Source organism: Nyctereutes procyonoides, unplaced genomic scaffold, assembly GCF_905146905.1.
Source record: "Nyctereutes procyonoides isolate TBG_1078 unplaced genomic scaffold, NYPRO_anot_genome, whole genome shotgun sequence".
Lineage (NCBI taxonomy): Eukaryota > Metazoa > Chordata > Mammalia > Carnivora > Canidae > Nyctereutes > Nyctereutes procyonoides.
Window position 1 is genome coordinate 53,493,292 of NW_026575046.1, and position 27,186 is coordinate 53,520,477.

At 43.7% G+C, this 27,186-nt stretch overlaps 1 protein-coding gene across 1 annotated transcript in view; it reads left to right on the forward strand.

The window, feature by feature from the left end:
• The first annotated feature begins 554 nt into the window (after window positions 1-554).
• The window catches only part of GLUD1 (glutamate dehydrogenase 1), a 34,715-nt gene continuing 8,083 nt past the window's right edge, over window positions 555-27,186 (forward strand). Inside the window, exons 1-7 of the mRNA XM_055325560.1 lie at window positions 555-1,163; window positions 14,570-14,650; window positions 15,161-15,216; window positions 16,008-16,071; window positions 20,448-20,542; window positions 25,719-25,898; window positions 27,028-27,165. Of these exons, the coding sequence (XP_055181535.1) occupies window positions 725-1,163; window positions 14,570-14,650; window positions 15,161-15,216; window positions 16,008-16,071; window positions 20,448-20,542; window positions 25,719-25,898; window positions 27,028-27,165 (1,053 nt within the window). The 5' untranslated portion in view covers window positions 555-724. The remainder of the gene's footprint in view (window positions 1,164-14,569; window positions 14,651-15,160; window positions 15,217-16,007; window positions 16,072-20,447; window positions 20,543-25,718; window positions 25,899-27,027; window positions 27,166-27,186) is intronic.

The window sequence follows — 27,186 nt, forward strand, 5'->3', positions numbered from 1 at the left end:
CCTCGGGCTGCCGGCCGCCGGAGCTCGGGCGGGGCAGCGGACGGGAGCGGCACTGGTGACTCACCCGGCGCGACCCGCGCCAGGCCTCGGCGCCTCCCCGGCGGGCCCGGGACCCGCCGCTCAGCGCCCCCCAGAGGCGGGAGAGCCCCTGCTCCGCCGGCCCCTCCCCGGGCTGCCCCCCCGCCCCGGGCTGCCCCCTCCTCCTCCCGCGGCTCCCCCTCCCCCCCGGCCGCTCCCTCCTCCCCCCGCGGCCCCCCTTCCCCCGGCTGCCCCCCCGTTCCCGGGCTGCCTCCCGCTCCCCCCGCGGCCCCCCCTCCCCGGGACGAGGTCGGGGGCGCGCACAGACCTGAGACACCGCCTCCGCGCGGGTCCGCTCCTCCCGCCGGGCCGTCGCTCCGCCCCCCGCCGCGCGAGCATGCGCACTGGGCCCCGCCCGGCCCCGCCCCCGCGTGCCCGGCCCCGCCCCCGCGCCCCGCCCGCGAGACCGCGCTGAGGCGGAGACCCGGCTCCCGGGGGGCGCGCCCCGCCCCGCCCCGCCCCGCCCCGCCCGTCGCAGGCCGCCCGGGCCGCGGCCCCGAAGCCCGTCCTCCCGCGCGGCGGCGGGCGCCCGAGGGGAGGGGACAGCCCCGGGGAGGAAGCCGCCGCTTAAAAGGGCGGCGCGGCCGGGCCGAGCTCCCTGCGCCCGCGGCCCCCGCCCGCCGCCGCCGCCGCCGCCGCCATCGCCATGTACCGCCGCCTGGGCGAAGCGCTGCTGCTGCCCCGCGCCGGGCCCGCCGCCCTGGCCTCCGCCGCCTCCGCCGCCCCCGACGCCGCCGCGCTGCGGGGCCGCGCCCGCCCGCAGCCCCCCGCCGCCCCGCCGCCCGCGCGGAGGCACTACAGCGAGGCGGCGGCCGACCGCGAGGACGACCCCAACTTCTTCAAGATGGTGGAGGGCTTCTTCGACCGCGGCGCCAGCATCGTGGAGGACAAGCTGGTGGAGGACCTGCGGACGCGCGAGAGCGAGGAGCAGCGGCGGAACCGGGTGCGCGGCATCCTGCGCATCATCAAGCCCTGCAACCATGTGCTCAGCCTGTCCTTCCCCATCCGCCGCGACGACGGCTCCTGGGAGGTCATCGAGGGCTACCGGGCCCAGCACAGCCAGCACCGCACGCCCTGCAAGGGAGGTGAGCCCGCGCCGCCCCCCGCCCCGCCCCGCCCCGCCCCTGCGCGCCCCCCGGCCTCCACCCCTGCCGCCCCGCGACCTATCCCCGACCTATCCCCGACCCCCGTCCTCCCCCACGACCCCTGCCCCGGCCCAGCACAGCCGGCACCGCACGCCCTGCAGGGGAGATGAGCCCGCGACGCCCCGCCCCTGTCCGCCGCCCCCCGGCCTCCACCCCTGCCCGGGTCGCGGGCACCCGCGCCCCTCCTCGCATCCCCCAGCCGTCGTCCTGCACCTGCCGGGTCGCGGGCACCTCCGCCCCTCCTCGTCCTCCCCTCCTCGCCGCTCCGCCCCCGCCCTGGTCGCGGCACCCCGGCCTGGGCCTGCGGATGCGGGCGGCGGCTCCGTGGTCGCGGGTGCAGGAGGCCCGGGTGGGCCCGGCGAACGCCCTTCTGGAAATGGGAATGGCCGGCCGGATCTGACGGTGCCTTTTTCAAGTTTTTGTGAGCTTCTATGACTCACCGGAACGCAAACTATGAGACAATTATTTCCAGGGTGGTGTTTTTGTTTTGTTTTTGTTTTTTTTATACGCTCCTTTTCACATCCGCGACAGACGATCGGGAGACCTACAGAGTGAATTTGCCTTTTCGGTTTGAAATCTAGACCGTGTACTAACAGATGACTTCACTAATGACACGTTGGTCTTTTAAGGCGAGTTATTTTTCTGCCCTGACAGCTTCTGTTTTGCACACACACACCAAACAAACAAACAAAAAAAAAAAAAAGCAATACACGAGCAAGGTATCCTCTCCGACAAACACCAGGCGCCGTGACAGTAAATCTAAAGGGTGTAGAATGCAGGCCGGCCCGCCAGCCAATGGAATGAAATAGCCCTGGGGGTGTGTACCGGTCCTGGCTAGCACCAGATTTGAGCTTGGGGAGAAGATAAGTACTGGAGAAAGGAGCTGAGTCGATTACAATTTGGTAGTTACCCAGTTATCCTGCAGTTAAATTTGGGAATATCTGTACATTTGGCTTCTATACTGTCAGATTGCTTCCCTTGAGGAAATAAACTCTTAAAAAAATTTTTCCCCAAGAAATTGCACAATACATGTTTAAAGGTGCCTAGGCATAACCTAGAAAGAAGGCACAATCGCTTTTTTTCTACTGAAAGAGAACGATGTCCGATAAAAGGCCCAGGAAGTTGAAGTCTTGCTGGAGGCTGCTTGGCTAACAAGCACAGAGAGGATGTTGGGCTGGACCCTTTGTCTCCACGAGCCTGGTACAGTGTTCTATTCTACTAGCTGAAGTCTAAGGATAGTTTTTAAAAATCTCTCTACTAGAGAAATTTGAGCCCTGCTGGCCCTTCCAGCCTGGGAACAAAGGTTGCCTGAAACTGTTTAATGTTTTACTTGCTAAATCTGCATTGACCCCACCCTCTTCTGGGACATACCTTTAGAGCTTAATTATCCTCTAGCTCCCTTTCCTCTTCTCAAACTTACACGTTTGAGCCACTTTGACCTCTAATTTCCCTTTGTGCCTCCAAAATTACATAAAAAGTACAATCTCCGCCATCCTCTTCCTTCTTCCTACCACTCCCTTATTCTCTTAAACAAGAATACACGTTTTAGACTCCCAAGAAAACCAAACAAGGATGTTGGAGAAAGAGAAGTTAGCAAACACTAAATTGCAGTGTTTCTTTAAAATGGCCGTCTAGTTTATATTACTATCCTGTTGGCAATATTTTCCAGTCACTTAAGAGATAAGCAACTAAACCAGTATGTGTGTTTTTCTGCAGGATCTGATTTCGTGTCCTTGAAGTTCTTTATAATCCTGTGGTCTTAATAGGCCAAGCCCTCTCCTATCTTTAAAAATCTCAACTCCACAAATTTACTAAAGCAACTAAGATTTGCCATAGTTTGTCAGTCCTCCTCCTCTTGTTGTCACAGCAGTTGTGATACCAAAATACTGAACCTAGCAACAAACCGCATCAGCCATATTGAGGCACTGATACCGTAGCACTTGGCTTGTACTGAAGTGTAAGATACAATTCTCTTCTCAATTTATCCCATTTACCAAAAGGCATGTACTGAAAGCACTGTCAACTCCCAGCATATAAACACAGAAACCGAATTGCAACTAATAACTAGTAGCAGGCATTGGAAGATAACATGGAAGAAAATTGGCCTCTATAAAGTGATAAATTTATTATCTTAAGAAAGTTGAAAACATTAAGGAGGTAATAGGATTGGGAAGGGTTATATAGCTATGAAGGCCCTTGAAATATTTTGATGTGCTTAACATAATGATCAGTGTGCTAAATAGTTGATCAGCAAAATTTGAATAATGTGGACTTAACCTTTTGCTTTCCTGACACTCCAAGATCTTCCCATTTTATCACCTTTAATCTGACTACAGAGCATGTATATGCCAGGAGCACCGTATTCTGGTAGTTTTTGTCTCCAATTAAACATTTAAAGCTGGGTTGTTTGGGGGGTTTTTTGTTGTTGTTTTTAGATTTTATTTAAGAGCGAGAGAGTGGTAGGGTGGAGCAGAGGGAGAGGGAGAAGCAGGTTCCCCACTGAAACAGGGAGCCCGATGTGGGGCTCGATCCTGGGACCTTGAGATCATGACCTGAGCAGAAGGCAGATGCTTAACCAACTGAGCCACCCAGGTGCCCCTGGGTTTTTTGTTTTTGTTTTTGTTTTTTTCAATAAATTGTTGACCTCATGGATTGTACTCTGGTCTTAGAAATATAGAATATATTAGGTGATTGAAATTTTTAAGGATCCTTTGAATAATCCCTGTGACTTCAGTACATCTTGCCCTTTTAAGCACACTTTTCTCTCACTGCCTCTACTGCCTTCTCTACCATTGTTCTCAAACACACACACAAGCCTTGTCTGCTCCTCTTCATCCCATTCATCACCCTCAGTGTTCTGCATCTAATCTTTCCTTAAGCAACTTTCTACCTGACTTTTCCAAAATACCATTTTCAAGGTTAAAGCAAAGTAACAATCTAATTATAATCTGTGTGAGGGTAACAGGTGGTTTTGAGACCTGGGGGTGGCTGATGTGTACTTTATTCCAAGTAAATATTTAATAAGACATTTTGGGGTTTTTGCCTCTTCCCCACAAGGGATATTTGACTGAAGCCATAAAATTTGCATCTCTTAAGGATTTGCAAAAGAATATGTTATAGGCTCTGAAGGGAAGTTTTAAGAGCAGCGTTAGTATTTTCAGTAAAATGAATGTTGTGGGAATTTCTGCTTTGAGAAGACTTTTTCAAAGTTTCCTACATGTTTGAAAACATTATCACTGATTGTTCCTCTTAACTTTCTCGAAATAAATTCTGTATTTTATTGGCCCGTGGTTCTGCCTGAGACCAATATAGTGCCTTTTCAGAAAGTGTATCTTTGGCGAGAGAAGTACAGATTGATAATAGCAATTCATTGATGTAGGAGCAATTTAACTTTCCCAGCTTGTCCTACCCTATCTTCTTATCTTCATGTTAAAACTAATATTAACCTAGAAGTCCCTGTTACTCTTCCTTCCATCATAGAACTTTCTAAAATTACCATAATTTTAAATAAAGCTAATAGATTCTAAGTGGAATAGTGTGATACACTGACCCTAAATCTTTGGCTTAACTGTAAATATCAGTACCAAAAAAGAGGTATAAACTCTGTTAACCCATTGATTTGTTTTTAAAGAGCCAAAATGCAAAAAAAGGAAACAGTGGGAGGTAGACGGTCTTTGTTCTTGTCTCTAGGGGACAGGATGCAGGGGTGGAGGCCTTGGGAGGCTGCTCTGGATTGGAGTCAGTGTAGTAGTATTAGTCCGCGGTCCTCTGGGCTTTGATGGTGTGGTGAATGGTAGTACTTTGGAGGAAGACTGCAGAAAGTACTGATCCTGTTTAGAAAACAACACATGCATGCTCTGCCTTTACTGGGAAAAAAAAAATTTCTGACTTCTGTGCCAGGTTAACAACCGTCAAAACTTGGGTAACTTTGGTTTTTGTTTGTTTAAGATTTTATTTCTTTTTGAAAGACACAGAGAAAGGCAGAGACATGTAGGCAGAAGGAGAAGCAGGCAGGGAGCCTGATGTGGGACTCGATCCCAGGACCCCAGGGCCACACCCTGAGCCAGGGACAGGTGCTCAACCTCGAGCCACCCAGGCATCCCGGTAACTTTGAATAAACTCTCACATTCTCTAAGATTCTTGAAGTGTGAGTGTGTGTCTGCATCTGCTCCCACGAGATAAAATGTAGCCTTAAATTTAGGATTTAACTCAATCTGAAAGTTCCACTAGAAGACAAGTAATTTGTAATGTGCTCTTCCCTGCAGCCCTCATCCCTGAGGTGTCTGTGGTTGCTGCCCCACTGCTGCTTTTTTTAATCCTTTTAAATTAAATCCAGAACTGGGTTGCCATCATAGAGGCCCTTGAATTTCATAGAAGCCAAATGCATGTGACCTGCCGCCATCCCGCACCTCGAGTAGAAAACGAGGTTAGTGGCGGCTACTCCGCGTCCCGATGGCCCTCGGGCCTTCCCCTCACTTGGTCCAAATCCCCGTAGCTGGCCAGCTTTGGCAGCGAAAAGCCCATATGCGGGCACACAACCACGGCCCTCTCATTATGCAGGGAACACGCTGCAGGAATTGGAGCATCAACAATTGGAGGACAAGCACCAGTGTATTAAACCCCAATGAAATTGGCAGTGCTTGAATTTTAAGTACAAGAAATAAAAAATGAACATGGATTTTCTGGCCTATACAGGGAAGAAATTGGGTATGCAGCTATTGATGATGATTTAGGTCAAGAAAATTGTTTTTTGTCCAATGATGTTAAAGGTGCTGAGGGTTCGGCCAGAAACCAATAAAGGCCAAAACACTAGCTTTTTGGTTGTTGAAGAATTCCTAGGCAATAGCCTGACCTGGGGCTTCTGGGGCCGTGTGGGTTTTTTCCATTTATTTTGCATAATAATTAGATTTTTGTTTTATAAAAAAGATTTCGGACCTCATATCACCTCGATAAAGGATTCGATTCCTAAACAGCCCATGATGGCTGTACCCAAGAAACTCCTGTTAAAATATCTGCATAGTTCAAATGTTCAAATAGCAGTTAACAGTTATAAAATGAAAAATGAAGCAGCTCTGCCCCCAGATCTTCCCCATAAAATAACTGAACAATTTTCTATCTGAAGCCATTCCCTAAAACTGACGTTGCTGTCCCAGCGAGGCAGAGTTGTCCCCTCTCCAGAGGCAGACATGAATGCAGGTTGCAGTCCGGTGAGGGCTGAAGCGTTCATCTACAGGATCATAGATGGGATCATAGCGGGATGTAACTGGACCCTGTAATGGGGCCTGGGCAGGCTTAGCGGGGCGGAGCCGCATCCTGCCAGAGGTCTGCTCCAGGCATTTCCTTTCACAAAGGCGGCAGCACCTGGGATATCCTGCCTCTGCACTGGTCAACCGGCAGAGCAGGAGGTAAGCTAACAGCTGACTTTGCCGAGCTCTCTGCGGACACCAGGCACTTTGCTAAGAGCTTTTCACGCATCATCACTTCTATTGCCCATGACAACCTCATGAACACAGTTGTCCCCTATTTTCAAATGCAGACTCTAAGGCTGAAGAGTAAAGACTCGTGGAAAGGTTGACACACCCAGTTAAGTAGCAGAGTTGGGTTTCTGACTCCAGCACCCCCCTCCTTAATCATTGCGGTTTATTCGTGTAAAAAAAAAATTATATCCTAAGCAATGGTTGAGAGCCATGTCATGCCCTGCACACAATGACTCCTAACACTTTGGATCATTTGAAATGCGTTAAAAGCTACTAGAAGGCCTCCCTCTTCCCTAGAAAATGCATATGTATTCCAACAACTATGCATATAAAACTCGCCCATATATGAAATCTTTACAGGTCCATTTATTCCAGGGGGGGGGAAAAAGCATTTTGTGCATTTGAGCCTTATGATGTACATGAACTATTTTTTTTATCCCTTTTACCAAAAAAGAAACCACAGGGAATAATAGTCAAGGGTGAGAGTACCCATATTGGAGGTGTATTAAATAAGGACTGTTCATTAAAAGCTATAGATTATATTCCAAATCTGTTTTTCCATTATGTGTTCGTTTTCCCTGAAGACAAGAGCTTTAAACTTTATGCTTAATTAAGGAGCATTCCTTAGCTCGTGGGGATTTCTGATAGTTAACCTATTCATTACAGGTCCTGCTCTGTGTCAGGTGCTATGCTTTTTTGCTGGGGGAACTATCCATAAGAAAGCTTTAATAAAACAAAACAAAAAAAAAAGCTGATTTTTTTTTTTTTCTCAAAATGTCTTTTCATCGATTTCCTCAAAATAGAATCCCAAATCTCTTATGGTATCTGTGTCATTCTCCTTTTGCTTTTAGCTCAGTATTCTATTTTCTACATTTTCCTTTCCCAAAACCAGTCACTAAATGACACGGTTGAAAACCTGCTCAACAATGCATTGCTGCAATTGGAGTTCCAAAAAGAAACCAGGGAGCCATAGTCTTAATCTGTAAGCAAGGAGGGCTGGATGGGAATTGGATGGGGGAAAGAACATTTTAGATAAAGAGAAGTAGAGGGGTTGACTGATTCTCAGCCCAGACGACAGGGAGGGCTGTGTGATGGCATCCTGGGACAGACCGTGTGTTTGTAAATCGTGGAAAGTGTGGTTTTATGACATAATAGATACTGATTTAGTCTCTGCCCCCAGTTCCTGACACACAGCTCCTAAAATCCTGGTAATTTCCTGAGAGCCTGTTTTGTCCTAATATTTGGTCTTTTGACTCCAGTTCCTGACACAGAGCTTCTAAATCCCTTGGAATTTCCTAGGTGATAGGAGCATCTTTTGTTTCAATGAGGCAACCCTTGGTGGGCTCCTGGATAGCTTCAGGATGGCAGCTGGTCACCAGAAAGACTAAGCCATGATGAGTAGCTTGGAACTTTCAGCCCCATCCTGTGTCCTCCTCCATGGAAGTGAGAGAAGTCAGATACTGAGGCAACAGCCATCGTGCCTACATGAGGAAACTTTCATGAAAATCCCTGAACTACTAGGTTCTGAGAGCTCTTGCACATCCACGTACCCAGGGACAGAAGCTCCTATACTCAGAACCCTTATAATCCAGTAAACATGTAAAGGCTTTACTTGAGTGCCGTGAGCCATTATAGCAAATTCTCAAACCTGAGGAAAGGGGGACGTAGGAGCCTCTGGTTTGTAACCAAGTTAGACAAAAGTACGGGTACCCTGGGCACCTAATACTTGAGATTAATATGAAGGCCAGTCTTGTGGGACTAAGCCCTTAATCTGTGGAGTCTGCACTAACTCCAGGTAGTCAGTGTCAGAATCGAATTAAACTATGTACGACAACTAGCTGGTGTCCACAGAGAATTGGAGAACTGGTTGTTGGTGTGGAAAACCCACACATTTGGCGTCAGAAGTGTACGAGCAGAAACAGCTTTCTCTTCAAGCTTGTTGGGTGGATAATAAATCTGGAAGGGCCCAGAAGGCTGGGCAGCAGAGGAGCTGAGAATGAAGTGATAGGTTACAGCAAAAGAAATGAAAAGCCATGAGCGGATAAAACATTTTGAAGGAAGGATAGTATTTCCCAACAGGTAGGATCTCTCAATGAAGAGGAAGGTCAAAGATAAGTCAAACTTCTAGTCTGAGGAACTGTTAGAGAAAAAAACAGTAGTATCAGGGACTAAAAAGTGTTAGTAGGAAAGGACTGAATTTTTAAAATAAGGAGATCTGGTGTAAAATGTTCCTTAGGAAAATTGGAAATACGAGCATATGCTATTTTCTTGATCTTATTTTTTTTTAATATAAATTTCTTTTTTCTTTTTTTTATAAATTTATTTTTTATTGGTGTTCAGTTTGCCAGCGTCTTGATCTTACTCTTGGAAAGTACAGTCGCTCTACCTGTGGTGCCCATCCATTCCTTGTCTCCTGTATCCCTCGAATTCTCTTCCTGCTCTTAAGATCCATCTCAAATACCACCTTGGCTTATTAATAATTTATATGAAACAGGGTATCTGTAATTTCGATCCTTTACCCTTTGAACCGTTTTATAACAAGTTATTGGTTTTTTTGTTTTTTTTTTTTTTTTAATTTTATTTACGATAGTCATACAGAGAGAGAGAGAGGCAGAGACACAGGCAGAGGGAGAAGCAGGCTCCATTCACCGGGAGCCCGACGTGGGATTCGATCCCGGGTCTCCAGGATCGCGCCCTGGGCCAAAGGCAGGCGCCAAACCGCTGCGCCACCCAGGGATCCCCACAAGTTATTGTTATGTTTTAATAAATGTCCAATTTTATATTCACTTTTACTAGCATCATTTCCAAGACCTGTTTGGTGAGAAGGTGGGACTCAGTTTACTGCTGTTATCAGAATAAGCAGTCTATGAAACCAATGAACAAAACCCTCCCCTCTTAACGTATAATCTTTCCTCCATCCGTTGGGAAGTAAGTTCAATACATAAGCACCAGACAAAGCTCTATGTTCAATAGATAGTATGTATTTAAATGCAGGCAAATTATTTGGGAGGACATACACACACACACACACACACACACACACACACACACACTTGCTATGAATGGTCACCCGTAGGGAGATGGGGATTACATAGTGCTAGTTAGGAGAGATTTCAGTTTTTCCTGTGTTTCAGCTTTGATGAGCACATATACGTAGGTGTTCTATAACTTTTAAATGTTAATAAAAAATAAGTGAAATATTTTCCCTTTCATTTCTCCAACATCAGCTAAACATATACTTCCCAGAACTACTAAGTTTGTCCCTTCCAAACACTGAAAGATTTTGATTATGGGTTAGAACCCTTAAGTGTTCGCTTCCTTGCCTTCTTACACAGACATGGACACTGTAAACAAAAGCAGTTAAAGAAAGGTATGCTTTTCCTTTGCTCCTTGCAGTGTGGAACCAGTTTTGATCTGAGACTTCTCATACCTTCCGTGGTCGTTACTTACTGATGTGTGCTGGTTCCTCACTGCTTATTGCTCTCTTCTCCTCATTTGTAATTAGGTTATGCCATTCTGTTGCACATTAGGAAATTATATTAGTATTAAGTGAGAAAAGCTGTTCTCATGAGTAAATGGCAAGAGGGTTAGTGCATGCATTTTAAGAGTTCTAAGGCCTTTTTGTTTTCCTGTGAGTTCAGTGCCTGTGATAGAACTGGTTTTCTGAAAAGTGAAAGAATATAGTTGGAAATTGAATTTTTAATAAATCAAGCCCTATTAAAAGATTTGGTTCAAGTAATTTTTAAAACCATTTGGATTTTCATGAATGTGTTTAGTTAATGATTCATCGTAAAAAAACAATGGTGACTCAGTTGCTAGGAGCTTTTTTGTATATTTTTGGTTTTGAGTCAGCTGGCAAAAGGAAAAAAATTCAAGCTACTCAGTTGTGGTTTTCACTGAATCTTTTTCAAAGTAAGGAACTGGTGTGGTTTTTTTCATCACTATAGCAACTTCAGCTAATTTTCTCTTGATTTTTATTCTAGAAAAACTTAACTGTACACCAATCATGAAGCTCTTGAGGATAAGGAATATCTTTAAGACTTAATGTCATTAAGTCAAAAGACAGAGAAATGCTCCCTGTTGTGTGGTGTGCAGATACCTGCATGTTATTAATGTTCTTTTGAAACATCTAGATACCAGTTAGCTCAAAATAGCTGCATGGTACAGTTCATTACTCTTCGGAATAAAAGGTCTGATTTCAAAGCTGTGTCACCAGCTATACCAGGTTTGGTATATAACAAACGTTTCTAGTTTAGGCAGCCCTGGACTCCTGCTTTCCACTGAAAGTGTTCACCTCCATCGTGATACAAGTAATCACTTCCCAAATGCTAGTGGTGCTAGTAGCAGCAACATAAGTTAACAGGTAGTGCTGTGGGACTTTAGGATACCAACAAAAAAATCATAATTTACTTTTCTTCCCATTTTTGAAATAAAATTTTTGGTCCATCTATAAGGGGTTTTTTTTGTGTGTGTATGTGTGTTTTAAGATTTTATTTATTTATTTGAGAGTGAGCCACCCAGGTGCCCGCAGTCCTTCCAGTTTCCGCCCTTGTGCCCATCCAATCCCTGTTTGTCTGGCTCACCTTTAGCCTTCTCTACCATACTTCCCATCCCAAAGAAAAGAAGGAAAGGTGTGGTTTTAGAAAAAGTAAAAATATTCAGACTTGCAAATAAGATCTTTCTTATTTCATTTTGGTTTAAAACATTTTAAGGTTTCCTGGTGTTCTTGTATGTATATGTGTTACCTGTTACTTGGCTTTACTGAATGTCTTGTCTTCAAATTCTGTATTCTTGGGGATCCCTGGTGGCTCAGCAGTTTGGCGCCTGCCTTCGGCCCAGGGTGAGATCCTGGAGATCCAGGATCGAATCCCATGTCGGGCTCCCTGCATGGGGCCTGCTTCTCCCTCTGCCTGTGTCTCTGCCTCTCTCTCTCTGTTTCTCATGAATAAGTAAATAAAATCTTTTTTAAAAAAAATTCTGTATTATTGAAAGATAGGCATTCAAAAATGCTATGTTTTCCACCTTTAAGAACCTTGAAGTTTAAGATGTAGGGTCTGTACTAACTTAAAGTAGTCCATGTCCCATCGTTTTGTCCCTTGCATAGCCCAGTTGTGCCAGGATCTCAATCCACTGGATTTACAAATAGAGTGGGGAGCGACTTCTTTTTTGCCATCACACTCTTAGCATCCAATAGAACGTGGGTTAGAATTTTTAGGCGACAGTATATTTTTATTAATTATCTTCGGTTTCCAGTGCTTTCCCTTAGGGATGGGTGAACTCCTGTCCTGGGGCTTGTTTGGTCCCCAGTACTGGTACAGTACAGAGTATTTTATTTATGGCTCTACTTGGAGAGTTTGTTCCAGACTAACAGTTTCAGTAATCCTGTGCTAGTGTGTCTGCCAGCTTAGGAAGTAAAAACATTTATGTGTATTGCTGATTAATTAGAAAGCTGAAACGAAAGCCTGTTTTTTCTTCAGCCTGGCAGTGCCATGTGCACTCCTTCCTCTGCTCCCTCTGCCCCCACTTCGTCTGCTCCAGGGCTCAGCCCCCTAACTCTCGTCCTCCTTCCCTTAGTGCTCCTCCCTTGCTTCATGTACTCCTCCGGGCTGGTGTGTAAGGTAGTTGACGTAACTACTTCTCTTCAGTGGCTTGCACTGGAGCTCTGGCTGGGTGTGGCTCGGAAAGAAAATTGCACTTTACAAACAAGAATTCCTGGGTTCCATCCAGCAGAAACATGTTTTTTTTGTTAAACATGTACAGTTTCTGACTCATCATTCCAAGGCTTCTGCAATAAAATAGACATTTTGTTTACACCAGTTTGTACAACGAAGAGTCCAGTTTCTAACTAGCATTAAAGTCTAGAATAATAGGATTACTCTCGGATTCGTGAATGTTACTCTTCAAGCTGTGTTTAGTTTCCCACTGAATGCATTAGATTTAAGCATTGGATAAGGGAAAATAACTTCTCCCTGCCCTTAAGAAAGCAAGGAAAGTGGTAGCTACACTTGTGAGCATAGTATAGTATATAGAATTGTCCAGTCACTGTGTATGCTACACCTGAAACTGGTGTGATTTTTTTTTTTGAAAGAAAGCAAGGGAAATTAAAATAACTTAGCAACTGCTTCCACAGGCACTAAAAGAGCAATGAAAAAACTGCTTTGTGTGTGTTGTAGGAGAAATACTAATCCTTAATAGCGGACTGTTTTACTGCCCTCATTCATCTTGAGAGGTAATGAAATCAAGATTTATTAAGCTGTTTGTTTAAACTCCTCTATCAGTTTAAACTTTTTAAAACCTGAATTTCTTTATCTGCCTGTACTCAGTAATACTTGCAGTAGCCGTGATAATGGCAGATGGAAGCACTGGCCCCATGCAGGCACCGTGCCGGCTGCCTCACGAGCACTGTTCTGTGCAGGCTTGATTCAGACCCTGGGCACAGGTCTGTGCCCCCAGGTGAGCAGTGCCCTTCCCTGCACCCAGCCCAGGTCCCAGCCTAGTAGCCTGGTTTCCACTGAGTCATATGCCATGTTACATAGTTAACATTTTTACTGATTTTAAAAACACATTGTAGTGTTTAAACAAATTTTTTTATTTAAAGAAATAAATGTAGAGATGCCTGGGTGGCTCAGTGGTGGAGCGTCTGCCTTCAGCCCAGGTCGTGACCCCAGGTCCCGGGATCAAGTCCCACATCGGGCTCCCCTCAGGGAACCTGCTTTTCCCTCTGCCTGTGTCACTGCCTCTCTCTCTGTGTCTGTCGTGAATAAATAAATAAAAGCCTTTTTTAAAAATAATAAACAAATGTTCTTTATTGCTTACAGATTTTTTTTTTCTGGAGTACTTTTAGGACCTGAATTTTCTGCCTCTTAACTACTTTCCAGCCCTTCCATAATATATGCAGACACTTCCGGTGAATTGTGTACAACCTAGAGGCTTATCAGAATTTTTAGTGACCATGGCTTTTCTGCCTTAATGCCTTAGTCAAGAAATAATGATATATTTATTCACCACACATTTGGGCACCTAATACATGCATGCCATTTTCTATGTTAGGTACCAAGATTTAAGTTAAAGCAGTGCACAAAATAAAGTCTGTCCTCTTGAGCTAGCTTCCCAGGTGGGGAAGTCAAGACAGTAAACAGTATAAAGTCAGCAGTAAAACATTAAGGTAAATGGGGCTAGAGAGTGGGGTTGGGGAAGGTGCTTTTTTAAAGAATGTGGTCAGGTAGGGCCTCGTGGAGTGAAGAAAGTTCTAATAGAGGCCTGAACAAAACAGGGAAGCAAGCTCTATGGCAACAGATAAATATAACTGCTAGACCTTTTAAGAAAACTGTCATTTCTAATCTAAATTTTTTGAACTCCCTGCTACCAAATCATCCAAGCCAAAAAGTAAAAGAAAAAAGCCTTCACTGAGTTAGTTGCCTTCCTCAAAGCATAAAAAATTCCATTTGAAGGATTTTTTTTATCTCGTGAAGCCATAGTTCCTGCTGTCTGCCACTGGGCTGTACGTTCCTGAAGGACAGGACTGTGGCTCATCTCTTCATCTCCAGGAACCTTGCTTGGTGCTCTTAACTGCTCCCACCAGAATGCAAAAACTGCACTCCCATCCCTGTCTTTTTCTCTTAACCACCAGAATACTTAAAAATCAAAATCAGTATTCCTCCTGTAGCCCGTACAAGGTGCTAGGTGTCCAATTAGCAGATTTTCCTTGACTTGCTTGTATCACAAGCCACTTGAAGTGTTCTTGGAAAAAAACAGGGTGTAAAATGCAAAAAGTGTGGGCATTTCCATTTCTAGCACTTTTTCTTTTAACCAGCCCAAAGGATGTTATAAATACATCCCCTTTTCTCACCCCCCTCCCCCGCCCCGCAGGTATCCGTTACAGCACTGATGTGAGTGTGGACGAAGTGAAAGCTCTGGCTTCTCTGATGACCTACAAGTGTGCAGTGGTTGGTAAGTGATCTCCTTTGTTGCTGCCTGAAAATGCTTTGGGGAAATATGTTAACATACCAGGATACCTTTAGGATGTTATTTAAATTGCACAGTTTAATGCTTACATAATTTTTCAATTAGTCTTAATTAAGATTTAATCTGTTTTTTAATGGAAAAATTTTTATGGGAACTAATTGGATTTTAAGTGTAGGTTTTTTTTAACTGCTTTTCCATACTCTGTAAGACCAAATCATAGTAGAAGGAAAATAAGTATTTTTTTTTCTTTTAGAAGTAAAGCACACTGATTAAATATGCATAATTTGCCCAGCCTTACAATTTCTGTTCCACTAGAATTTTAGTTCAAGGACATTATAGAAAAGATCAGTGTTGATCAATGTTTATTTCTTGAATTTTCTGAAACTAAATCTTGAAGAGTCACGTTTGAATTATTGTAATATCACATAGTGCTTTCTGCCTCCAGAATGTGTTTATCCTTTGTATGGAATAACAACTTGCAGCCTTCTCTTGCAGATGTGCCATTTGGGGGTGCCAAGGCTGGTGTTAAGATCAATCCCAAAAACTACACTGTAAGTATCAAAATGACATTTGTGCACATGGTGCATTCATAAAGGACTTGAAATTACAGGGCTTCTATGTGTCCCCCATACCAGTGAGATTAATGGCCCCTATTTTAAAGGAATGGAAAAACAAGTAAATAATTAACTCACTGAGTGTGGTGCCATATAAAGGTCACCTGCTTAACATCAATGTCCTTTTTCATTTTTACACTTGGTTAAAAGGTAATTAACATCTTCATATTCTTAGGGCATTTATATCCATCCATGTTACATAGTCTATAATATAAATATAATATGTCCTATATGCCTTTAACATGTTCCTATGATCTGCGACTCTTGGCATCTCAGAACCTAGTGACAGCCTAATTTAGTAAAAATCTTGTTTATCCTATCAATTCCAAGTTAATTTAAGCTAGCTGTTACTATGCTTTATAGCTCTGAATTAACATGTGTTACAAACATTATATATATGAATGATTTCATTCTTTTTTTTTAACTATTTAAATGAAAATGTACCATAGGGATTATTCTTAGGGTCCTATATTAATACAAAGAGAACAGGAAGTGGATTTGAGCCTTAGTTCTACTGTTTGTTGTTTGTGTAACCTAATTTCTGATCTATCATTTTCTTATCTTCAAAATGGAAATGCCTGCTTTATAAGTTGTAAGGATTACACAAGAAGATATATGAAAATGTCCTATAAATAGAAAATATGAGGCAATTATCACTTATCTCCACCAGTGGTTTTCTATCAAAAACATTTGTTTCCTTGTTTTGTTTTCATTTGTTTCCTTTATAGGATAATGAATTGGAAAAGATCACAAGGAGGTTTACCATGGAGCTGGCAAAGAAGGGCTTTATTGGTATGTATTCCCTTGTAGGCTTGAGCACGGAGTAGGAACATCTAAAAGGCAATTTTCTTAAGTTAAACTCCTGTTTTTATCTGTATGCACATGGGTAGAATTGCCCCTTTACTTTGAAAAACTGGGTTCTGTGATAGATACGGTGGACATACTTTGGGCCTGTTTTGGTAGGTCTCACGTAGAAAAGCTCAGGTTCTCGGTATGCAGTGTGGACACCAGGGGGATCGCTTCCACCTCTTCTGCTTGGACAATCTCTATTGCGATATCCAGAAAGATTTTAGGGAATAAATAATACCTGTTTTATAAATATTTTTTTTAATATGTAATAGTCACTTTTACGATAGTCTGTTCTGCAAGCAGTGAGAAATCTGCTGCCTTTTGGAACAAGAGCCTAGAGCAAGCTGCCCCTTCAGAGCAGTGGGCACAGGCTGGGAGGTGAGGGGCTCACCCTGATGACTCCATCTGCCCTCCCTGGCAGGTCTTGAGGGTCCCCGGGGGTTCCTGATATTTGTCACGAGGCCCTTTTGCCAAACACTAGATTTCTAAGGGTGCTGATCTTCAAAGGCTTGATGTTTTTGCATTAAGTGTCGCCTGTGTTGTATGTTTTGTGTGAGATGTGAATATTTAGTATGATGTATAAATACTCATTTAGTCAGTTTTTCAAGCAAATGAAGCCTGTATATTTCTTTTTTGTTCTAGAAGGATTCTAATTTGTTTTTATAACATAAAAGTATTTAACAGAATGTTTGCCCTTGTAACATAAAAAAAACTGACTAAAATAAGAAAGAAAATCTACTTTCTGTTTTCCTGCCCCTGTGTTTTTCTTCCCCAACATTCTCCCCACTGTTAATTCCTATGAACTTAAGATATGCTTCCTTTGAAATTTGCCCTCTTCATAGGAAAAAAAAGAGCATGAAATAATACAGAAATCAATATAAGTAGCACTAGAACTTGACCAGATTTGGTCTGTTGTTCATCATTTCACAGGCATTTGAATTCTTGGCATGCCTCCTCAGCACTGCTGTGAATCTGTCCTGTCAGAACGGGGGGGGGGGGGGGGGGGGTGCCTACTACTGCTGAGATTTGGTGAACTGCAGTCATGTTCAGCCTAGAGAGCCTCATGATTTTTCTCTTAGCTTCAATCGCAACGTGTTTAATAGTCTTGAGTCACTTCAGACTTTATTCGGTATTTATTGCCCATACCTAGAGTATAACCAGCTTCATTTTCTCTGTATTCACAAGTACCTTGGGATTCCAGGGGTTAAAAGTGATTCCTGGAAACAGTGAAAGCCTAAATACTGCAATTTGACTTCTTTGTTGAAGCACAAAAACCTCATTGACTCACAATGCAGCTAACCTGACACCTGGGCTCAGAAAGCTTTGTAGCATCTGGGGGGGAGGGGGGATCCTTTCTCTCCCTCCAGGGCCCAGAACTGGTCCTGAGTAAACCTCTGCAACTGAGGTCATTTATTTCTCCCTTACTTACTGACTTGTCTTTCCACAGAGTTTCAGACTGTGAGTTGGATGTGGGCCTGAGTCCTGGCCCAGGCACATCCTATGCCTTTAGGAAAAGCTTTTCATTTTCTGCAAAGAAGTCAGCTGGGCTTTTACTAAGGATTGCAGTGGCTCTGCAGCCCAGTGTGGAGGGAAGCCATCCTACCTGGCTAGTGCTCCAGTCCCCGAATACTGAATGTCCTCCCGGTTGTCATTCTCCTTTACCTTCCTTCCCTGATGGTCCCTGGTTTTCAGCACAGATCTTACACTACCTCTGTTACATTTATTCATAAGAACTTTTTTTTTTATGCCGTTCTAAGGGATATCGGTCTATAGTATTCTCTTCCTGTGAGGCCCTGATACCAGGATAATACTGGCCTCAGAGAAAGAGTTAGGAAGTGTTCTTTCCTCTAGTGTCTTTTTTATTTTTTTTAAGCTTGTGAAAGCTTGGTGTTTATTCTGTTGTGTGAGTTTAGATACCACCTTTGTAAACTGTAAAGTTCCCTTGGTAATCCAATGTCTCCATTTCTTTATAATTTTCTCAGATTTCCCTGCACCAAAATTGGCCTTTCAGCTCCACCCTGTGCTCATGTTCTGTTAAAGCAGCTGTGCTCTTTAGTCATTTTTCATCTTTTTTATACTATTGTGGGATTGACTGATGGCATTTTAGCTTTCCCAAGGTTATGTACCTGTTTTACAAAGTGTGGATGTTCAGACCTGTTCTCTGTTAAAATATTTGAGTATTTTTCTGTAATTCAGGTTTTGCTTATAATCCGAGCATTGCTGTCCATTGATTTTATGTGGAGTAGAAAACTCATAAGCCTAATAATATTTTGTGATTTCGGCTTTGGACAGGGAGCGCTGTCTCATCTTAGGCCATCTAGATGAATTGAGGTTTTTGAGAAGCCTCAGAATTTATCATGGTACATTTCCAGTTTACAAACTGCGTACCTCAAACTTGCCCCTTGCCAATAGCCCTTCTCCACTTGAAATCGTGATCTGACGATACTTGACACTTGATACTACTAAAAAACGTTTGTAGATCCCCCTTGCATTCAGGAGCAGTTTATCATTTACACCTTTGGAGAAAAGCAAATCCGATCAAACAAATCTTTACAAATGTCCTTGAGGTCTTGCTCTCAAGGAATGGACATTGTGAGCAAATGAGAAGAGTAGAGCCCCTTTTACAGAGGATAAGACTAGAATAGGGCGTGAGTCCGTCCAAGGAGGAGAGTTAGGGGTAGAGTGATTTGCGGGAAGTCAGACTTCATGAGAGTTAGAAACTGCCTAAGAGAAAGGGTGCTCAGATACAAGAGAATGACAGATTGGCTGTGGGCCGGGTGGGAGCGTGAAAAGCTTGACCATTTCCAAGTTGTCTAGGACCAGTTATGTAGCCATTGCATCACAGCCTGTGCAGAGAAACACACCTCCTTGGACGTGGGCCCCAAAAGTACAGGACAATATTAAAGCATATGTTATTCAGTTGGTTAAGTAAAAAAATACAGAACTTGAGTACTTAGAAAGAACTTCTCTGTGGGAGACTTCATAGCTGAATCATTTTTAAAGTTCTATTTTTCTGAAACGTTAATGGGTTTATATTAGTTAACTGAAAGAATACAGAAAGTTATAAACAAGGCCGAAGTGGAAAGAAACATCGTGAGCAAGTGTGAGGTATCCATATCCTTCCAAACCTGTGCACACATACTACATATACAGGTGGAAATAAATGCATGGAGACTATACACAGGCCTGTCCAGAGAGAGAGAGAATTTTATGTAAATGGAACCTCTATACATGCTATACAAATCCTGCTTTCTTTCCCCCACGTAATGTGTTTTGGTGAGGACTACAAGCTTTTTACTGGCTGCATAGTATCTCTTTATGTAGATACAGCATTCTTATTTAATTGACCCACTAAATGGGATGTTTTTGTATTTTATATGTATTTGTATCCCTCCCTTGACAGATTTGAGTGGACATCATTTAACACATCTTTAGGGGCACCTGGGTGGCTCAGTGGTTGAGCCTGCCTTTGGGTCAGGTCGTGATCCTGGGATCGAGTCCCACATCAGGCTCCCTGCATGGAGCCTGCTTCTCCCTCTGCCTGTGTCTCTGCCTCCCTCCCTCTCTCTCTCTCTCTCTCATGAATAAATAAATAAAATATTAAAAAATAATAATAGCGCATCTTTACCAGATCTTGATGTGGCCATCAGTATTAGCGCTGACACTGGCATTTGTTGCTGCCGTGGAGTAACTTCTTATCCTCAAACTTTCTAATCTGCTGTGATCTGAGCAATTGAAAGCTGAGGCCTAAAACTTTATGTACATTGAGGAAGCTTTGAATAACAGGTCAAAGCCCGGGTGAAATTATGGGCCTTAACACAAATGCTTCAGCAATGTGTATTTTTTTTATTTTTCTACTTGATGGGGAGGGCTTACACCCCCATAAACGGTATGGTTCTGTGCTGCCTCAGACACAAACACTCCCCAAGCACAGCACTTGTCCTTCTGTAGGCAGGATGGTACTGTTCTCTCTGGTTGTATGTAGTTCAAGGAGCTGAGGTCAAGAGGGACACACCGAGGTGCCTATGCTCATGTATTCAGAAGTCCAGTTGAGTGGCTTCTGTCTGTTAGCAGAACTGACTTCCGAACAATATCTCAAGGCAACGCCAGAGGGAAAAATTACCCATATAACATTTGTGTGTGTGTAAATTTTGTCGTGATGCATTTAACGAGTATTTCTATGACTTCAAGTAGTTACCCAGATGAAATCTAATGTTTTCTAACCACAGTAGCTTTGTTGTAAAAAATTACAAGGATTTATGTGTTTGAGATGAGTTCATCTTAAAAGCTAGTACAATGCCCTTTCCTTGTGCCCCCAGGTCCTGGCATTGATGTGCCTGCCCCAGACATGAGCACAGGTGAGCGGGAGATGTCCTGGATTGCTGACACCTACGCCAGCACCATAGGGCACTATGTAAGTACCCACTCAAAGCCCTGAGATCCTCATTTGCTGTCTACAAGAAATAACAAACTGATATTATGTGGATGGAGAGAATTTGCTGGGTTCTTCTGCCCTTTAATCGTATCTTGATTTGCACATTATTTTACTTCCATCTCTCTAGTCGTAAACTATAAATGTAGCGTGAACATGAACTGAGCTTTCACTTACATGCCACCCCATCCTGAAAGCGGGATGGGACCTCAGAAACGATCATCTACCAGGCAGGGCAGGACATGGTGTAAAACACTAGAAGGGAAATGAAGAAGGCTTCAATTCTGACTTCCCGCAAAGAGCTTTCATTTAAAGAGGAACTAAGACACATAAGCAGATAAATAAGGTATGGAGATAGGATAATACATGGAGATGAGGCCTATTTAGAAGTGTACTAGGAGAGCAAAGAAGTACATGAACCAGGACAAAAATCTCAAGCCCTAGTTTTGCTAGTGAGAGGAGAGGCTCTGGCACTGCCCCTTTCTTCAAGGAGCCTGGGCTGGTGCTGTTAGACTGCACTGGAGCCCAGGGCCACGAGGCCTGGGGAGAGGCGTTGGCGCCTGACAGAGACTCCATAGGACTGGAGTTGGATGTGTTATCAAGGAAAACAACCAGGAGGACTTGGGTCTGAGAGACCAAGCAGAAGTAGTGCCACTAATACAGAACACGAGAAAAACGAACTTTCTATTCTTGAAAGGGATGGAACCTTGAAAAACATTTAAGGAGTAGGAAGAGATAGGGAGTTGAAAAGACATTCATTAAAAATGTATCTATGGGCAGCCCGGGTGGCTCAGCGGTTTAGCGCTGCCTTCAGCCCAGGGTGTGACCCCGGGGTCCCGAGATCGAGTCTCACTTCAGGCCCCCTGCATGGAGCCTGCTTCTCCCTCTGCCTGTGTCTCTGCTTCTCTCTGTGTGTCTCTCATGAAAAAATAAAATAAAATAAAATATGAAATAATAAAAGATAGATGATAGATAGATAGATAGATAGATAGATAGATAGATAGATAGAGCGAGCCTCTGCCAGACAAGCAAGGTATTCAGTACAGTTGGGATAATTGGGAGCACAGGGAGTCCTGATGCTGGGACAAGGCATAACAGGGCCCGGCCAAGCCTCCACAGGTGAGGTCAGAGGAGGCCTCCTTGAAGGAGTAAGCTCTGGTCTGCACTCTGATGAATAGGATCACTTGCGGAAGGGACGGGGCTGTGAGTGTTGGAGGCAGAAGGAACCATTGGGTAAAGTTCTGGGGTGCAGAAGTGAACTTGAGGCTGAGGGAAGACTGGGGTAGTCAGAGTGGAAATCCAGAGAGTAGAGTCTAAGAGAGGCCCCTTAGAGGAGAATCGGACCAGATCATAGGACCAAAGTCTTTGCCTTAAAAACAGAAGGACGCTGGTGGAGTGCTAACTAGAAGCAGGCATGGGGCATTTTGACCTTCACTGTGTGCAGCGGGGAATGGGACTGTTGGGGGCAGGACCATACAGGAGCCCAGGAGACGGGGGACCCTGGCCTGCGGTAGAGCTGGAGACAAATGGACAAATGGGAGAGGGATGGATGGATTGATTGATCTGATTTGATTTGATTTGATTATTTATTCATGAGAGACAGAGAAGCAGGCTCCATGCCGGGAGCCCAATGTGAGACTCGATTCTGGAACTCCGGGATCTCACCCTGGGTGGAAGGCAGGTGCTCAACCGCTGAGCCACCCAGGAGTCCCAAGGAAGAGGGATTTAGAGGGAAGGTGGTCAGTTGCCGAAGAAGGAGGAGGGCGAGGAGCTCCACATGCCTCGTTGAGGGAGCCGTGTTTGGGAAGAAATGAGTTCAGCAACTAGATCATCCATCTGGGGGACAGAAAGTGGAACCAGGCTGCAAGGAGCAGTTGAAGGAGGGAAATGGGGCACAAGGAGTAGCCTTCACAGAGAGGAATGGCGCTGGGCCGCAGAGCAGAAACGAGACAGGTGCCTGCTGCCCAAGGACAGGGGTGGTTGGCAGTTGTCTGTCTGTGGGCTCCACATTCATCCTTGAAGGAGATGATGCAAGAGAGACAGACAGCGGAGGTAGCAGAGTCCTCCAAGGGAATAAAGGCCTCATGAATTTTCCTTTAAAGGGCCCTGGGGGAGGGGCGCCTGGGTGACACATTCGGTTAAGCATCTAATTCTTGGTTTTGGCTCTGGTCATGATCTTGGTCTTGAAATCAAGTTCCATGTCACACTCCAAGCTCGGTGCAGAGTCTGCTTAAGATTTTCGCTCTCCTTCTCTCTCCTTGCTCCCTCTGTCTCTTTCTCTCTCCGTCTCAAAACCTTTTTTAAAAAGTTGGGGGGAGGCCCTAGTGGCAAGATGAGCCCTGGAGAGGAGAACTCTTGCTCCCAGAGAAGGAAGGGGGCTGCAACTTGCAGTAGAGGAGCTCAGACATTAGTCTGAGGACCTAAGAGGGTGCAGACTGTGGTTGGGAGCGTGAGCAGGCCACCTGGATTCAGAACTGGCTCCCTTACACACCAGCTCCATGGCTTGTGGCAGGCCTTTGAGCACCCTATGCTTCCATTTCCCGTATATAAGATGACAATAGCAATAGCTCCTAATGATTAATTGAATAATAAAATATAATGCACTCAGAATAGTACCCACTCCTGGAGCACCTGGGGGGCTCAGTCAGTTAAGCACCTGCCTTCAGTTCAGGTCATGATTCCTGGGTCCTGGCATTCGGGCCCCACGTCTGGCTTCCACGCTCACCAGGAGCTTGCTTCTCCCTCTCCCCCTGCCTGCTTATGTTACCTCTCACTGTCTCTCTCTTTTTCAAATAAATAAATTAAATCTTTTTTTAAAAAAATAATAGTACCCACTCCTTAGTAAAACACACCAGACAACAAGTATTCATAAATATTAAATTGGTAAATTGCGAAAATTCCCTGAAATAAAACGAGTAGTATGAGATGCTTCAGAGAATTTTGGTTTTAACTGCCATTCCCCAAAATGATGCTTTTTCCATGTCCCCTTTTGATATTAAATGAGCTCCAAATTATGGTCTCTGTTTTTAAACAAGACACTAGACTGCTTAGTGCCAAGTAGTAGACACCACATTCATTATTCATAGCTTACTGCCAGGGGTGACCACAAAAGAAAGTTTTGTGAGGCACTGCCAGCTAAACCTGGCAAAGGGCTTCCCTTCTTAAAGTGATAGGAAATCCAAAATTAGGGCCTAAGGTCAGGAAGCTACTGTTTTTCTTACTCATTTCAGATGTAAACCTAAACCTGCCTCAGCTTTTGTGTAATCTGCCCAGAAGTGCAGGCCGCAGAGTGAGGGTGTGTGGTCCCTGGGCTTCTGGGACAATCAGGTGTGCTGGGCGCTGGGCACCTGGCACCGGGCCTGACCTCAGACGGGGTTGCTAGCGGCTCCGGCATTCACATTTGCACTGTGTAAAAGCATTTGGCTCTAGGTTTGCAATTCTGCGTTCACACAAGTGTTAATTATTCATGAAGGGAACTGTGGGAAAATTGACTAATTTCTGTAAATCACTTTACTGGACTGCCTTCTTTTTTTAACTTTTATTCTTTTTTTGTCGGCGATTTACAGCTAATACAATTCTAAGTTGTCTCTGTAAAAACAGTTAAACACACACACACAAAAAAAAAAAAACCTTAAAAAAAATAGTTAAACACTACAGATAAAGACCAGGTTACTTGTTAACTCACCCAGCTACATCTATTCGGGGGCAGGGAGAGTGTGAAGTAAGTCATTGCGTCTTCCTTAGTGGGTAGCAGATTGCCCCACAAATTTATTAAATAGTCCATAATTTATCCACAAATGTAAAATGCTTCCTTCTTTTTATGTTGATTTCCTGTGTATAATAGGGCCATCTATTTTTCCTGCCCCACTGACCAGTCTATTATTCTACATTGTTCTGGTGGCTACATTTATGGATATACCTGGAAGGGAAGTTCTCCCAAGCCCTTTCTTTCTTCTAATTACAGTTTCTGAGCAAGAATACATGGTCACTTCACAGAGTACAGAAGGACAGATGGTAAAGACTGTTACTCCCCCACCCTGCCCCCGGAGCTGGCATTTGCTTCCAGGGGTCCTCCACTCACACTCGCACAGGAGCCTATCTGTCTCACCCACATGTACCTTTGTATTTTCCTAACTCAAATGATACCATACCAAATACACAAAAAATTTAAGTTCCTAGAAGTAGAATCTTTGGATTACTAGGTATTTTTATTTTGGTAGGCATTCCAGATTGCCCTGCAAACCCTTTAATTATTTTGTCTTTTTTTTTTTTTCCAAATTTCTTGAATACTTTTGTTAATCTATTCCTTTAGTTGAAATTTGAATATTATCTTTTAAAGTAGCATTTAGGGGATCCCTGGGTGGTTCAGTGGTTTAGCACCTGCCTTTGGCCCAGGGTGTGGTCTTGGAGTCCCGGGATCAAGTCCCACATCGGGCTCCCAGCATGGAGCCTGCTTCTCCCTCTGCCTGGGTCTCTGCGCCTGTCTCTCTCTCGCTCTCTCTCTCTTTATCATGCATAAATAAATAAAATATTTAAAAAATAAATAAAGTAGCATTTTATTGAATTTCTAGATTAGTTTGGTGGGAGAGTATCTTTACAATGTGGAATCTTCTCATCTAACCAGAACTACCATGATACCTCTTCCTACTTAGGCTCTGTTTTGATGACATGTTCAAGTTTATGGTAGGTTTTAAGACACACGTAGGATGTATATCCAACTTAATAAGCCGTAAGTACTTTTGAAGGAATAATAGTTGTAAACGGAACTATCTCTACTTTTGTGACACTGTTATTTGTACTTAATAATGTTAAGTTCCTAAAAACTATTTCTCCTGTTGGAAGATAATGATTTTTTGTTTTTTGTTTTGTTTTTGAGAGAGAGCGCACTAGCGGGGAGAGGGAGAAGCCAACTCCCACTGAGCAGGGAGCCCACACAGGGCTTGATCCCAAGACCCTGGGATCATGACCTGAGCTGAAGGCAGACTTAAACTTAACCCACCGAACCACCCAGGCACCCCATGAAAATATGATCTATTTTATTATATTTTTTTCTAGGAACAGAAATTTAAAAAGTGAGGCATGTCCCTATTGGTGAAGGTGTATATGGTCCTCATAAGCAAAATAGACAAAAATGTAAAGTTTTGACTTTTTCTTGCAGGATATTAATGCCCATGCCTGTGTTACCGGTAAGCCCATCAGTCAGGGTGGGATCCACGGGCGGATCTCTGCAACTGGCCGGGGAGTCTTCCATGGGATTGAAAATTTCATCAATGAAGCATCTTACATGAGTATTTTAGGAATGACACCAGGGTTTGGAGATAAAACGTTTGTTGTTCAGGTAAAAATGTTTGCTCTCTTGAAGAATAACTGATATACATAGAGTAAGTTTTTCAGTGTTTTTAGATTTGCAATTTTTAAATGTCATTCTTTTGAATCTCTGTAACTATTAGGATGGATGTTTCCGGAGTAATACATGCTTTAATTTCTAAATCTTGATGACTAGATTCATGTGACTAGAACCACTTTCAGTACCTCACAGATACGTATGAAACTATCACCAACTTCTTTTGGTCAGTATTTAAATTGAAGTTGTTTTCAGAAGGGGAAACGTTTGCACAATGATCCAGATTTCAACTTTCAGGAAGAATTTCTTTGGTATTTGGTTCTTTTACAGAGTAGAATATAAATTAAGTTGAATGGTACTTTGTTTTTCCCAAAGGAAATGTAGAAAAATGTGTAAGACTACTTTGTACCATTCCATGCAAATAAATTTGAAAACCTATATGAAACCATTTGAAATGGACAATATTCCAGTAATATCCAAAAACATATACCAGAAAGAGAAAAGATTCATGAATTTGCCTATATCAAAATTCAAAAAGATCTTTTACCTAAGAAAAATCAGTATAAACAATGTAAAAAGACAAACTTAAAGTTTCCAACTTATTCTACTGAAAAGTTTCAACACTCATAAACAGCATGTAAAAACTGAGGAGAAAAAGAGCAAATAACTCCAGGGAAAAACAGGTTAGTGAAATGAACAGATAATTCTCACAGGAGTAGAAATAAAAATGGTGCTTACACATTTAAAGATGTTCTAGCTCCCTCATATTTTTTAAAAAATGCATGCAAAAGAAAATGACACAGAGGAACTGAATGGTACTTTAAAATAGAATAGAACTCCTATTCCTCCCAGGGTGTGACATAAGGCATCTGGTCCAAGGGACTGAGGACATGGGTGGCATGACTGGCTCTTTTATAAGTCAACCAACCTAAACTTCTTTAGGACTCACTATCACAGATAACAGAAGATGGGATTCCACATGGGACATTTATTGCTGAAGAGAAGCCATTCAGTACATTGTTTCTTGTGACAAAAGGATCTTGAGAATGACTTCTAAACTGATAGAATGTGTCTTGGTCAGAATATGACTCTTCCGTCTACACTGTGTAATTGTTCTGTCTAGGGATTTGGTAACGTGGGCCTGCACTCTATGAGATACTTACATCGTTTTGGTGCTAAATGTGTTGGTGTTGGTGAATCTGATGGGAGCATATGGAATCCAGATGGTATTGACCCAAAGGAACTGGAAGACTTCAAATTGGTATGTTAATCTAAAGTCTGA